The sequence below is a fragment of the Psammomys obesus genome, unplaced genomic scaffold (genome assembly GCF_907164565.1).
Source record: "Psammomys obesus unplaced genomic scaffold, mPsaObe1.curated_primary_1811, whole genome shotgun sequence".
NCBI classification, from domain to species: domain Eukaryota; kingdom Metazoa; phylum Chordata; class Mammalia; order Rodentia; family Muridae; genus Psammomys; species Psammomys obesus.
The window spans coordinates 1,935,108-1,949,793 of record NW_026596073.1 but is presented as its reverse complement, the minus strand read 5'-3'; the positions used below and the strand labels follow the sequence as shown (position 1 = coordinate 1,949,793).

The following is a 14,686-nucleotide window of genomic DNA, read 5'->3' as shown; positions in this document are numbered from 1 at the left end:
GACTGAACATCTTGAAATTGAAATGATTTATTTTATACTCCTAAAAATTATTTCATTTTATTTTTTAGTCCCAAACATGGGAAGTGGCAGAGATGGAATTTGCAAAACTTGGGGACAGTATCACTTTGAAACATTCGATGGAATCTACTATTACTTCCCAGGAAGCTGCTCTTACATATTTGCAAAGGACTGTGGTAATTTGGAGCCTCAGTACACAGTATGGGTAGGTGGTACTTGAATTTAATCAATTAAAAATTGCTACTTGGAATAATGTATTTTAAAATATTGAACAAATGGTCAGAAATAGACAATAATTATAGAACACAGAAGGCTCTACTCTTAATGGAATGACCCAAATTTGTGGCCGCCTTGAGTGTAATTCTATTGTGATGATGACTGACCTGTTAGCAACAGGTTTTGAATATATTAGAGGACGTCTCACAGGCTGTGGAGAAATGCCAGGTGTTTATTGCAATAGCAACTCTCAACAACATCCTTGATATTTGGGCTTTATGTGATTATTTGATAATTAAATATAGCTTAATGGTAGAGAAAATATGTTAGCATGTACAAGACTGTGGTTTAGATTGTTGACTCCAAAAAAGAATAGATAAATATATACAAATATGAAATAAAACAAAAGTTCTAGGTATCTCCATGCCTGTTACTTGGTTGGAGTATGAGTCTCTGGGAAGACCCCTGTGTTCAAATTTTCTGGTTCTGTTGCTCTCCTTGTGGGGTTCCTGTCCTCTCCAGATCTTACTATTTCCCACTTCTTACATAAGATGTAGCCCATGGCAGTTTAGTGTCCAAGTGGGTTACATAGTAATGAAATGAGAGGGACTGCCTCTGACATAATCTGATTGGCCTGTTCTTTGATCACCTCCCCTTGAATAGGGAGCAGCCTTACCAGGCCACAGAAGATGACAATGCAACCACTCCTGATGTGATCTGATAGACTAAGATCAGAAGGAAGGAGAGGAGGACCTCCCTTATCAGTGGACTTGGGGAGGGGCATGCGTGAACAAAGGGGAGGGAGGGTGGGACCAGGAGAGGAGGAGGGAGGGGGTTATGGGGGGATACAAAGTGAATAAAGTGTAATTAATAAAGTAAAATTAAATTAAAAGAATAAAATTCAAAAAATTAACATTTAAAATATTTTAATACATCATATGTGTTAATATATAAACTCTTACAACGTTACAGCATGTGGAAGTATGGTGATTGTAAACAGATATCTATGGCTTTCTCTGTGTCTTACTGAGCTGTCTTATTATATCAACAGTAACAGTCATTTTTCTTTGTTATCAGAATAAATATGTGACAAACCTGAAAAAAAATAACCCTTGTTGTGTAGAAGAAGCTGATGTTTACGAAAGAGACTATATGGCTTATGTAATTGTTAGGTAGATTCATGCTACATGATTGAGCTCATCTTAGTTTCAGAATTCCCAATCTTAAGAATTCCAGGAAATATCTCAAAATTCAGCTACCAAAGGGTAATAGCTAAACCAAGGATTTAAGGTACATCCTTTCCAATCTAGCATCTCCAACCATAACCAGGGGAGTACTGTGAGGTCCCATTTAAAAGCTAACTTTTTATGGACTAAATGTTGAAATCTGGTATTTGTTTTACTGTTAAGTCCTGTTGTAGTTTCCTGAATTCCCTGCTGCAGGGTGATGCAAAACTTTGCATTTGCTCTATGGTTCTGGGATCCCCTAAGGCAGTGAGGAATAGTGAATGTTACATTTGGGGGCAGTAGGACAAACAGTATGTCTCCTTGGGAAGAAAAGAGTGCCCCAAGTTGAATGCTTCCATATTCTCCTTTTATTACTTACCATCCTGTCCCCACCCTTCCAGAATTCTGGCCTCTTGAGCTCCTTCAATCCTGTAATTGAAGTGCTGTCTTTCAGTGTTACACTCTTTTGGCAACAAGGTGCGAACTAGATTATCATGCCACACACTACAGTGCAGAAGGCCAAACCAGCTGCTGCAGCTCACAGATACTGGTTCTTCCGGGTCCAGTTTTCAATGTCGAGATTTTCTTTCCAGCCAAGAAATATGTTTATTTTAATGCAATCTTTCTTATGGGCTATAAAAGTAGTTCACTTCCCTTTTTGTTTGTCAGCCAATTCTTTTTTTTAAGCAGATTTTTATTTCTTTAAAAAAATTTTTTTATTAATTTCACTTTATTCACTTTGTATCCCCCCTGTGGTTCCCTCCCTCCTCCCTTCTCAATATCCCTCCCTTATTCCCCCTTCTGCACACATGCCCCTCCCCAAGTCCACTGATAGGAGAGGTCTTCTTTTCCTTCCTTCTGATCCTAGACTATTAGGCCTCATCAGGAGCCGCTGCGTTGTCTTCCTCTGTGGCCTGGTAAGCATTTTTGAATGTCTGAAAAACAATCGTGAGTCTAAAACTTACAAGAGGTGTCATTCAAGCGATGCCATTGTTAGCAGCATCATAGATTTGCCCCCAGGGTTGTTTTTTGTAGATTTCATGCAAATTCATAAATTGAAATGATTTTGTTTAATTTTATGTTCTATATTTTCAGTGAATGCTATATTAAGAACTTTCCTCCTTGCCATATATTTTTAAAAATACTAATTTTATTAGCTATGGAGTATTCAAATTTATGGAGGGTTCAAATGATTTAACAATATTCAGTTTGGAAATTTAGATTTTAAAAAAGTGAATACTTCAAAAAAGAATGCTAACATGCATTTTTCTTTTCATAACTCTGTTATTTTTATTTAAATTTGATTTTCTTTTTATGAAGGTAATATATGTTCATAGCTTAAAAGACTTTGTCCTTCACTCCCTACTGCAGCTGAAGTCTGACTCCCAAAAGCAACTGTTTCAACTTCTTGAGCTGTTTCTTCCAACTTTTGTCATACATCAAAATGTGATTATTTCAGCAATTTTCAACATTATAAATTATCTGTCCACTCCTTGCTGTAGCAAATAAGGAGTTATCTTTATTACACTCTGCCTTTTACTTAACTAAACATACCAACTCAAATGATAACACATGTTGGAGAGGTTGTGGAGAAAGGGGAGCCCTCCTCCATTGCTAACAGGGACATAAATACTACAACTGTGATGTTTACGATTTTTGTGTTCAGTGTGTACCATATAGCTTCAGAAAATTACCATCTCACATGCAGAGGTTAAGGTGAGCTTACAGATCTCACGAGATAATTTGCATTTTATAAAATTTATTAAATGGTTCATTTCCTGAGGTAAGTATTTCTTTCTTCTCAAGAACCCTAAGTGGAAGTGTAGTTCTCACTTTGGAGCATGTCCTGAGGCTAATGGTGTTGTGAGCAGTAAAGGTACACTGTGAGTTTAATCAACGTGTGCATCTGTGTAGTTATTTCCCCTGTTTTCATTCTTTCTTTTTCCATTTTTCTTCCAGGTCCATAACAGTCCAAAGTGCCTTGGTTCTGTGTACTCTTGTTATCGCTCAATCAGCTTATTCTTTTCAAACCAAGAGGAAATTAGAATTTATGGCCATGAAATAAAAAAGAATGGAATCAGGTAAGACGGGGGGAAAAAAAGGCCTATGAAAGTGAGGCCAGCGATGAACTGAAAATTTTAGATGTCTAAGACTGGAGGTGAATTACAGGGAGAGGGAGTATAGGGCTTGTTCGGCTGGCTTTTACAGTTGTGTCACAGAGACATCACGCCTTCGCTGTGCTGAAGCCCCACCAGGCAGCTAGGATTCTCGCTGTCCACATCCCAGTGCTGGTGAGGCAGGTGGGTTTGCAGAGGAGCAAGGAGGATCGCCACCTTCTCCTGCGGGCATCAAGAGCTGTCTTTATGTAGTTCAAGTCTGATGACTTTGGCTTCTTTAATATTTTGTCTTTTCCTTTTGTAGCACAGCTTACAAAGATTGACTTTCTTTTCTTTTGGAAGGGATTCTGGAAGTCCTTCCAAGTCTGTGAGAATGAGGCTTGGGTGTCACTTGAGAATTTCCACTGAAGCCCCAACAAAGACTCTGAACCAGTAAATAACTGTCCTTGTGGACAGACCAGTGCAGCCACTGTGGCTTCCTGCCTGCCAACAATACGAGAGTTTTGGGGAAGGGGATGTTTATGTTTGACAGGGATTTTGAACAGTTAAAACCAGGAATCGTGGGGAATAATTTCCCTTCCAATCCAAATAATTACAAAGACACCCAGTTTTAAACATTTCCTAGCTGACCTATGCCAGAGAAAGTAAATAGTGAGATGGAACAGTTTTATCCATCATTCAGAGCTCACTGTTGGGTGTGTGAGCCATGGGATTCCTTCCAGTGACATACACTAATGATGATGCTTTTCCTTCGTGTCAGCCAAGGGCAGGAGCACCGCTGTAAAGAGGCCTTTGAACAAAGCGTCAGAGAAGTATCATGCCACACCTGCAACCCAGAGCAGCCCTCACCCCCTTTGGGAATTATTTAATTTTTAATGCCCTTTGCTCTGGTATGAGGCCTTGTCATACATCTCTCTGACCTGGTACCTGCTGTGTAGACCATGCTGGCTGAGGACTCACAGGAGTTCTTTTGCCGAACCCCTCTGATTGTTGAGGAAACAAGCATGTACCAAAGGGCCCAGATTTCTGGGATTAGTGTTTGCTTATCATTTTCTGTTCGCTGCTTTAAACAAAGTTGGAGTTTGTTTGTTTTTAAAGTCTTAGGTTTTAGTACAGATTTAAGCAAGGATGTTAACAGAGAATGAGAGGACAACAGTACATGCCATAAATGACACACACACACACACACACACACACACACACAGAGTTACACAGAGAGAAACGGAGGAGAGATAAAGGGAGAGAGAGATGAAGACAGAGAAAGACACCAAGACAGAGAGGATATACTTGATCATTTTCATATAAAAGAAAGGTGAACATTTGGATGGAAATACAGTGTGGTTAAACTTGCATTTCTTAGAGCTGAATTTACATGTTTTTATGAATATTCATTTGGGCTTTTGGGTAGTGGGCACTTAAAATGATCATTTTTCATAAAATGGATTTACTTCAGAAAAAAATTTCAAGTATATTAACCATTTGTTAAATGGAAGCCAGAACTGATTTCCATAACATGAAAGATTTCTATGAGGAATTGTATAGTTCTATGACAGGAAAAGAGTGAATTTATTACTTGGTAATACTTCCTGCACTATGTTATTGCTATTGTTGTTGTTATTCTAGTGATGTTGAGACCAGTCCAAAAAGGTCAAATGTGTATAGCTTTTACCTATCTGAACTGTGATCTGAACTGTGAAGTAAGGGGTTTTGGTATAGATGAAGCCCTGGGTACTATCTTAGCACAAACATGAGTATTTCTGTCTGCTTACATTTTACTGTTTCCAGTTATAAACTAAAACAAAAACCCCTCACACATCTTACATAAAGTATGTCTTAGGAGGATTGGAATCTGTTCTTCTATCACTGTCATCTTCATTAGCACCCTTTCATGTCACGTACAGGCAATCACAGATTCCATTTTTTCTCTTAAAATATGTATTTAATTAAATTTACAGTGACAGAGAGCTGACAGATACAGATCACTGACAAAGAGCCAAAACAAAATTCCCATTCACAAGAGGTGCACCTCCCACAAAATGCACCTCATTAGTGTAAAATAGGTTTATAAAACATCATCCACTATTTTAAAAGAACAGATTCTCATCAACTTTTAAATTCTGTAGAATAATATTATCATTGTGATTTCATACTGACTTTTACTATGAGCATCTGCTATTAAGCTGTTAATCATAACATTTTTGTTAACTAGTCTTTTATTTTCTAATTACAATTGGTAGCTACTTCTCTTTGCTTATAACTATTTTCTATAAATATTTACATATAAAAAAACCCCTTTGTGCAGGTGGTTACAGACATTTTATAGTCTTTCTTTGGGCATTATCACTTCATTTGCTTACTTTTGATGTTTATTTTTTGGACAGAACCATTTGTAATTCCTAGAACAGAAATTACTAATTTGAATTTTTGAGAGAAAGGTATAACTATATCTATTTACCACCTATCTTAACCATGCTCTATAACTTTATTTTTATATGACTACCTTAATAATAAAAGTGAGTTTCTCAAATTTATTTCATGATGAGGACCTGTTCCTTACTGCACCATTTATAAACAGAAGGAGGACAGTGTTCTTTATTTTCTAAGTGACTTGTGCTTTTGCAATGTTCATTTGATTAGTTTTTTTTTTTTTTTTTGTTGTTGTTGTTTTTTTTTTGGTTGAAAATAAATTAAATAAAACCAGAACTCAAGGACATTACATATATTGGCTATTGCTTGCCTGTACTTTAGGACTATTAAGCAGAAGTTTTAGATTATCTTTAACTCTTTGGATTAAAAAGTATTCTTCAACTCTCATTCTTCCAAATAGATAGAGCTGGTTTCCACACTGAAAAGACCACGGATAAATTTCAGCTGTATATTTCTGGTTTTGAAACAACTACTAAGTTGTAAGTTTTAACTCTATGTCAGTGGTGCTTTCCTTGACTTTTCATTTAAATATTAAGCTTGTCAAGAATTTTGACATTTTCTATAGGATGAAAACTTTGGGGATTCCCCAGCATAGCTCATTCAGGAACTCTGTGGAACACGGCATGTGAATGGTCCAGGCTCTCTTGTCAAATTGTTTCCTTTTCCAGTTTGTCTCTGCCTCAGACAATTGGGCAAGTGTATATAGAGAAGCTAGCTGACTACATTCTGGTCAAAACGACCTTTGGATTTTCGTTGGCTTGGGATGGAATGACGGGAATTTACCTCAAACTGTCTGAGGAGCACAGAGGAAAATCCTGCGGCTTGTGTGCAAACTACAATGGCATTCAGTCAGATGACTTTGTGATTGAGCAAGGTAAGGAGCTAGAGCACAAGAGAGGGTGGGCCCTTTAGAGTCTTCCTTCTTTGGCCAATAGCAGCTAGTAGCCAGAAGACTTGACCAAATGGTGGAAAATCCCTGCCTACCACTTGTCTACTCTGGTGATTTCAAGTACAGTTCAAGACGGAAAAGATTTTCTGGTTACTTGACAACATTTACTAAGATGCAGTGCTTGCTCACATAGCAAATGTTGATTGAGCATTTAGTTTGTAACAGGAGTCTCACGGATACTGTATACACTACTCTGGGGATTGGGAGCAGCAGTGATCAAAATGCACACCTCCCCATTTCTGGACTTCACACTTGAGTGATTTAAACCATTTGGCCTGACTGTGTTTACTATAGGAGAAAAGGTATTTTGTATCCAATCTTGACAATAAAACGACTGCCAAATAATAGTTTTGTAAAGATGATGAAATGAAATCAGGATTACCCACTTGACGTAGCAACTGGGAAAGGTTTTATATGCTCTCCTGGTTACCTATTGACTCTAAGTCTTGAAACTTGACTAGTGAGTCACTAATAACAAGTCCAGTTCTGCTTGGAGACTACTGAGGAGTGAGTAAGAGAACCACATGACTCAGGTTCACATAAAGAAGTTATATATATATTTATATATATATTTTATGTATTTATATATTAAATATATTTAATATACACATATATGTATAATATATTATATTGACATAATATTGTATATAATTATATATGATATATACATATATAATATATTACCTATAAAAATATAATATATTACATATATATATACATACATACTTGTGTGTATTTGTGCGTGAGTGTGTTTGTGTTTAACCCATTATACTTAGTAGCAGTATACTGGTCTGGAACAATACTTCTTACATATTTCTGAAGTTGGGCCATTGAATCTTTCTGTTGTTGTGAAAGAGGAGCATAGTAATTCTGGACTTACAGAGTAATCAGTGACAGTAAAAATATACTTTACTGTGTTTCATATGTTAATATGAGCACACAGCAGCATTATTACTAACACTCATGTCATCTGGTGAGATGTTTAATGTTTTGTTCATGTCACAACAAAACCACAGCCTCCAATATAGTGCAGCTGTCAATTGATTCTACTAGAGTTGGGTTGGATGTTATTATACTTAAGCACAATCAGACACAATTGCTAACTGCCTTTAAACTACAGCTTGCTACAGAATATCGTTTTGTATTACAAACTTAATGATAGTTGTCTTTATGTTGTACTTTAATGGATGTTAGAAGAACATTCTAGAGTGTAAATTTTTCTTTTTAAAATTCATTTATTTTATTTTTTCTAATTTAATTTTATTTTTTTCTTATCAGTTACATTTTATTAACTCTGTATCCCAGCTGTGTCCCTCTCCCTCATTCCCTCCCAATCCCACCCCATTTATTTTTTTTTAATTTATTACAATTTATTCACTTTGTATCTCAGCTGTAGGCCCCTCCTTTGTCCCTCCCAATCCCACCCTTCCTTCCTCATATCCTCCCATGCTCCTCTCACAGTCTAGTCCACCAATAGGGGAGGTCCTCCTCTCCTTCTCTCTGACCTTAGCCTATCAGGTCTCATCAGGACTGGCTGCATTGTTTTTCTCTGTGGCCTAGTAAGGCTGCTCCCTCACTCAGGGGGAGGTGATCAAAGACCCAGCCACTGAGCTCATGTCAGAGACAGAGTCCCTGTTCCCCTTACTAGGGAACCCACTTGGACACTGAGCTGCCATGGGCTATATCTGGGCAGGGGTTCTAGGTTATTTCCATGCATAGTCCTTGGTTGGAATATTAGTCTCAGAAAAGACCCCTGGGCCCATATTTCTTGGTTCTGTTGCTCTCTTTGTGGAGATCCTGTCCCCTCCAGGTCTTTCTCTCTCCCCCTTCTTTCATAAGATTCCCTGCACTCTGCCCAAAGTTTGGCTGTGAGTCTCAGCATCAACATCTGCTTTAATACCCTGCTGGGTAGAGTCTTTCAGAGGTTCTCTGTGTAGGCTCTTGTCCTGTTCCCTTGTTTTCTCCTTCTTCCGATGTCTATACCATTTACCTTTCTGAATGAAGATTGATCATCTTACCCAGGGTTCTCCTTCTTGTTTAGCTTCTTTAGGTGTACAGATTTTAGTGTGTTTATCATATATTATATGTCTAATATCCACTTATAAGTGAGTATATACCATGTGTGTCTTTCTGTTTCTGGGTTACTTCACTCAGGGTACAGAGCTAAACAGAGTGTACATTTTTGAAAGTCAGAATGTGAAATAAAAATTCTGTTCTGCTATTTATTACATTAAAAAATTTAATGATGTGACAGTGTATGCTTTCATAGAGTGAAAAGGAATAAGTAAGACAATTCCTGTAAACATGTAGCTTGCCCATCACATAGATAATACTCAATCCATTTTAATTACTTTATAATTGTCTCCAGGTATCCCACAGGAGTGAAAATATGTCTTTGTATATTTTTAAGAAGCCCTCAGTTAAATGCAAATGTTTTATTCATGCTACATGGATAATTTATCATCAGAACCAGTTTAACAAGAGCTAGACTACAGAGCCTGGCTCCAAAGAGTCAATTTCTTCATATGTAGAGTGGAAATAATGAAAACAGCCCTCAGTGCCTCTCAGTGTATGAACATCTAATGAGAAAATGTAAAATGTAAAACATGCTCAGAAGTTCGTGAGCATGATATAAAAGTACAGAATCAGGAACATCACGAAATGATACTTGTATCCATTAGATATTGGGAATGAGAAGGCTTACAAACCTGGAGTCCTGTGACTATGTCGATAGGAGTATTTGGAACTAATGCAGAATCAATCAAATGGTAATTGTTGATTAATTTTTACCTCTGCATCAAAGTTTCATGAAAAACACAATACTCAGTCCAGTTCTTAGTGTGGGAGTTGGACAAGATTGCTTTGAATGACTTCCTCCTGCACATGTAGGGAACCTGGTGTGGAGGTGAGAATGGGAAACAGGATCTGCCCTTGTTAGGGTCAGGAAGATGGACCAAGCCTCTTTGTGCAGAGGCAGACTATGCGAGAATGATTTTTGGCAGTGAAGTGTGAAGGCAAGAAGCAAAGGCCTTGTAGGTGAGGAACAGTTGGGAAGAGCAACAAAGTTGAACTAGTTGAACTGAATTAGGGAGTAGCTACCGGGAGAGAAGAGGGCAGACCCTTGGAAGTCTGTGGTAGAAGCCCAAAGAAAGGCAACAGGCTTCTTCAAAATCCGGTACACAGCACAAGGCAGAATTATTTTTAAGATTTCATTTAAAATAAGTTGTAGGAGCATGAAAAGAGTCTGATCTTCTGTTTCTTCCCATATTGTAAAAAGGCAGGACAATTTCCAGAAGTGAGTGTGTCACCTTTGTCTCTAAGGTGTGTGGTGTTTGCTTGAAGCTCAGCATGTGCCTTGTTGTTGGGCTCAAGAGTTGGGTAGTCTGACAAAATACTACTGAATGTGCAGCTTCCCAAGAGTAATTAAAACTGTACTTCTCCTTGCATTCCTACTTATCCTTCACAAATAACTTCACAAAGAGACCAGACTACTCGGAATTTAATTTGTTGTCTAGCTGAAGAGTTCATGTTCGTAGTGTATGTCTTTGTATGGCTTCACACCAACACAAAGGCTCTGCTTTACTGTCATTTTTCCCAACTTGATAATTAATAGCCCTTCTTCACTCTTGTGTCCCAATATGCTCAGTGAATTATTCTACCTACAGCACCTCCCATTGGAAGCATTTTCTAATAGATAAAAATTTAAAGTCTCAAAATAAACAACTTTTTCGGCTCTGTTACTAATACAATATAGTAGCACTTGATAAATGTTTGAATCTAAAACTAGGAATAAAGTGAACTCTAAGCCAGTGGTTCTCAACCTTATTCTTGCTGCTTTCTTTTAATATAGTTCATGCTGTGGTGACCCCAACCATAAAGTTATTTCATTGCTACTTCATAACTGTATTTTGCTCCTGTCATGAATTGTAATGCAAACATCTGATATTCAGGATGTCTGATATACAACCCCAAGGGTTGTATGAGTCACAGGTTGAGAACCCCTGCTCTAAGGCATTGCCCAGGCTGCTTTGTAATATAAAATCCTGACATATGTGGGACTTATGAAAATATTTTGTTCTTCAGACTTTTAAAAAATTGGCATTTTGAACTGAAATATGGCAGTAGCTTTACTTAAGGAGAACACCCATTGTTAGTATTTTAGAGTAGGTTTTGTTCACTGTATGACATTTCCAACAATTCTGGAGATTATAAGGGAGGCCAGATACTTTTGTGAGATCAAGAATGTAATTTAATAAATATTGAAAACTCATCTACATTTTAATTAATTTATTTGGTAAATATATTTTGAGCATGTGCTATATATTTGACGTTAGAGTAGGGATACAGGAATAAAACATGGAAGCCAGTCTCTCATTTATTGTAATAGAAGGCAAAATAAATAAGGAGACAAGTCAAGATATAATTTTTGTGAGAAATAACAACCCTGACAGTCAGTGGGAAATGAGATGAGAACAATAGAACAAGTGTTAGCAATGACCTAGAAATTGTTTTCAGAAAGTCACTTAAAAGAGTCCTATGTGAAGAGAGGAAAATGATGGATGAGTGGCTTTTAAACACTGTTTATTTTTACAATACTGGGAATTGAACCTACGGCCTTGTACATACCAGGTAAGGACTCTATCAAGAGGTTACATCCCCAGCCTTCTTTTTCTCTTCTTTCTCTTTTAAGATTGAATCTCACTAAATTACACAGATTGACCTTGAACTCACTTGTAGCCAGGGAAAGCTGTGGGCTTGAGATCTTCCTGCTTACCATCTGAGAAGAGTGGTTTTGAAGGAGGAGGAGGAGGCCCTTGAAGACAAGGACTGTGAGCTGTTAAGGAGCAACTCCCAAAGCTAGGTAGCTGGAGACCGTTGTACAAGAAGTGGAGCAGGAGAATAAACAAGAGTGTGTGGGGAAGGAATGGCAGGTGCCCTCCCTGGCCACTCTTCCATGCAATAGGGAAGTTGGGAATGTCACACAAGGAGCAAAGCATTCCTGTGAACAGTGAATTTAACCAGTGTTTTCTAGTAGCCCACACATATTACTTCCCCTCTTTTAACTGTGTTCAAGGAGATGGAAAAACACTTGAGATTCAGAGTAATCAGACCACCAAGTCTGGGTGGCAGAAAATCTGAAGCCCCCAACCTGAAATCCTCCTGTTTTACGTGTCTCTGCCTAGCCTATGAAACTTGAGATTCAGCCTTGTCTGAATAAGGGGCAGGATTAATTTCCATATCTGCCTTGAACATATTCAAAGGCTTAGTGGTGAACCTATACTTGATCTGTTGCAAGCCGTTCACTGCTGTCTGTTGAATCCTATATGAACCCCTAAATAATTACCCCTTAATTATTCTGGGATCACTTAGGCTTCTTAACACTGGGACCCCGTTAAAGCGTGCGTCAGCCCACTCCTCATATTTAGGTGAAATAGATGCACTTCTTAGCATCATTCTCTTTGGTTTATTTGCTAGCCTCACCTTGCCTCTATGCATGTTTTATAAAATGCCTGTGTAGATACATATGTGTGCATTTACATGTGGAAGTCGGGACAACCTCAGATTTTGTTCTCAGGAACACCACCTACCTCCCTTGAAGCAGGGTCTCTCATGGTCCAGAAACTCATCAAGCATGCTAAATTCTCTGGCCAGTATGCCCCAGGGATTTGTTTTTTTTTTCGGTCTCCTCAGCATTAGAGTTACAAGTTTTGGTCATCAAACTTAAGTTCCCATGCTTGTGCGGAAAACACTGACTGAGACATCTTAGCCAGCTGGAAGAAGAACTTCAGTAGGGTTTGTGGAAATGACTCTGATACAGTTCTGTTCATGTCTGAATGCAATAGCGGACTACACAGAAGACATTGCTATGTTTGCAAACAGCTGGCTGCTGCAAACTCCAGATGATCCTAAATGTGTACCCACTCCCTCAGACTTTCCAAATCCATGTTCCAGTGGAATGCCAGCATTTGAGGTAAGTTTGCTATGAAAAAAAAAAAACTTCGGCATATTGGATTTAATACAAATCTATTTTTTGCCTGCTTAGCATTAAGCATTTTAGTGCAAATTCACTATAATTAAATTATTGGATTCAGATTATGTAATAGCAATATGGAATGATTTCACATTAACTTCAGCAATAAGGGATTTAATGGGATTCACCAATGTGGTGATTCATCAATAAAATAGGTAGCTTGAAAATTTTTCATCACATTTTTCTAAGTATAAATTATCTGCTCTTTCCAGTGAGAACACAGAGTTCTTCAGGTAGGTAAGTAATGAGCACACTTGTGTACCAGTGAACTTTCTGATGATTGCTGTCTGTCTTTTGCACAGGCAATCTTTTTCAAATGCCAGATATTGCTGCAGTTTCCTTTTCTGAGCTGCCATGAATACATCGATCCATACCTATATATCGCCAGCTGTGTTAATGACCTGTGCAAGTAAGTGAAATAATTAGTATTTGCAGTAAATTTTCTTATGCAAAACAAACAAACAAAACAAGAGCAGATGTACTTCTGTAACACAGCCATTTCAATGACTTACCACAGAGTGCTAAGTATAAGGACCACACTGGACTTACAGCTAGTTATTAGAAGGTGGCTGTCAAACAGGTAGTCAAATGTTTTACACAGAAGAAACGGAATCTGATGGCTTTTAAACCCTTTGTGCCACTGGCCCTGTTTTAGATTCTAGAGATGTCTACTGAACCTTCTGTGCAATGATCCACAAAATAAAACAATGTTATAAAGGAGACTAATGAAACAGTCATCAAAAGAAATAAAGAAATCAGCTTCTAATATACTGCATAGGTGCTTTAAATGTATTTCATATTTAATGACTGCTGAAATTTAGCATTGTGAGGGTGCAAACAATATAATATGTAATTTCTCCAATTATAATGAGAAATGAGAACAAATGAAAAATAAGTGAGATATGTTTCTGACAAAAAATTAGGAACAAAATCTTCCTAATAACATTGTGATTTGATGCCTTTATGCACAACTGAAGGAAATGCTCAATTTCAATTGGAGATGGCTAGAAATAAACATTTATAATGTTTTCTCTCCATGGTCACAGATTTCTTTATGCTTTTCCAGTTCAGCAACAATCAGAATAGAAAGTTATCTGGGCAAGAAATCGATCACACCGTGTTCATCATAGAAATTAAGACAAATTACCCATTGTCGAACTATTTCTAAATTTTGTTTATTTTTGGTTATCAAGTATATGTGATTAGTCATCTTGAAGATTCAGGAGTACTTTAGGAATTCTTGTATATCTTAACATAATTGAGTCTTAAGAAATAAAAATAGTATGCTTGACCATTTTTGTAGAACAGCCAACTAATTTTTGGTGAAGTGAGGCCATTTGAATTTTTGGTAGCTTGCTAAGATCTTAACTTTTATCAAAGGTAATACCAAAAAAGTGGAAATAGTGCTAAAATTATGTTACCTGTAAATATTCTTTTTTTTTAAAGATAAATTGCTTACTATAGAAGTGTACTTAATGTATTGATGTTTTCCAAATATTACAACAAACTGGTTGACTTTATGGCATGGCTTTGAGTTGAGTGCAGTCATGCCTTGACTTGTGGTACACAGTTTCTAGGTCCAGGGGTTCCTAGGTGAGCACAAAACCCTCAAATAGCTTCTCTACTCCAATGATGGTCAGTGACCTTACTATGCAATGTTTTGCTTTTATTAAAATTATTCATGATGTTCTGACAGCCATAT

General features: G+C 37.4%; 1 protein-coding gene across 1 annotated transcript in view; it reads left to right on the top strand.

Moving 5' to 3' along the window:
- Otogl (otogelin like) overlaps window positions 1–14,686 on the top strand; it is a 163,489-nt gene that overhangs the window by 14,306 nt on the left and 134,497 nt on the right. Inside the window, exons 6-10 of the mRNA XM_055626081.1 lie at window positions 69–223; window positions 3,420–3,541; window positions 6,673–6,878; window positions 12,797–12,924; window positions 13,287–13,393. Of these exons, the coding sequence (XP_055482056.1) occupies window positions 69–223; window positions 3,420–3,541; window positions 6,673–6,878; window positions 12,797–12,924; window positions 13,287–13,393 (718 nt within the window). The remainder of the gene's footprint in view (window positions 1–68; window positions 224–3,419; window positions 3,542–6,672; window positions 6,879–12,796; window positions 12,925–13,286; window positions 13,394–14,686) is intronic.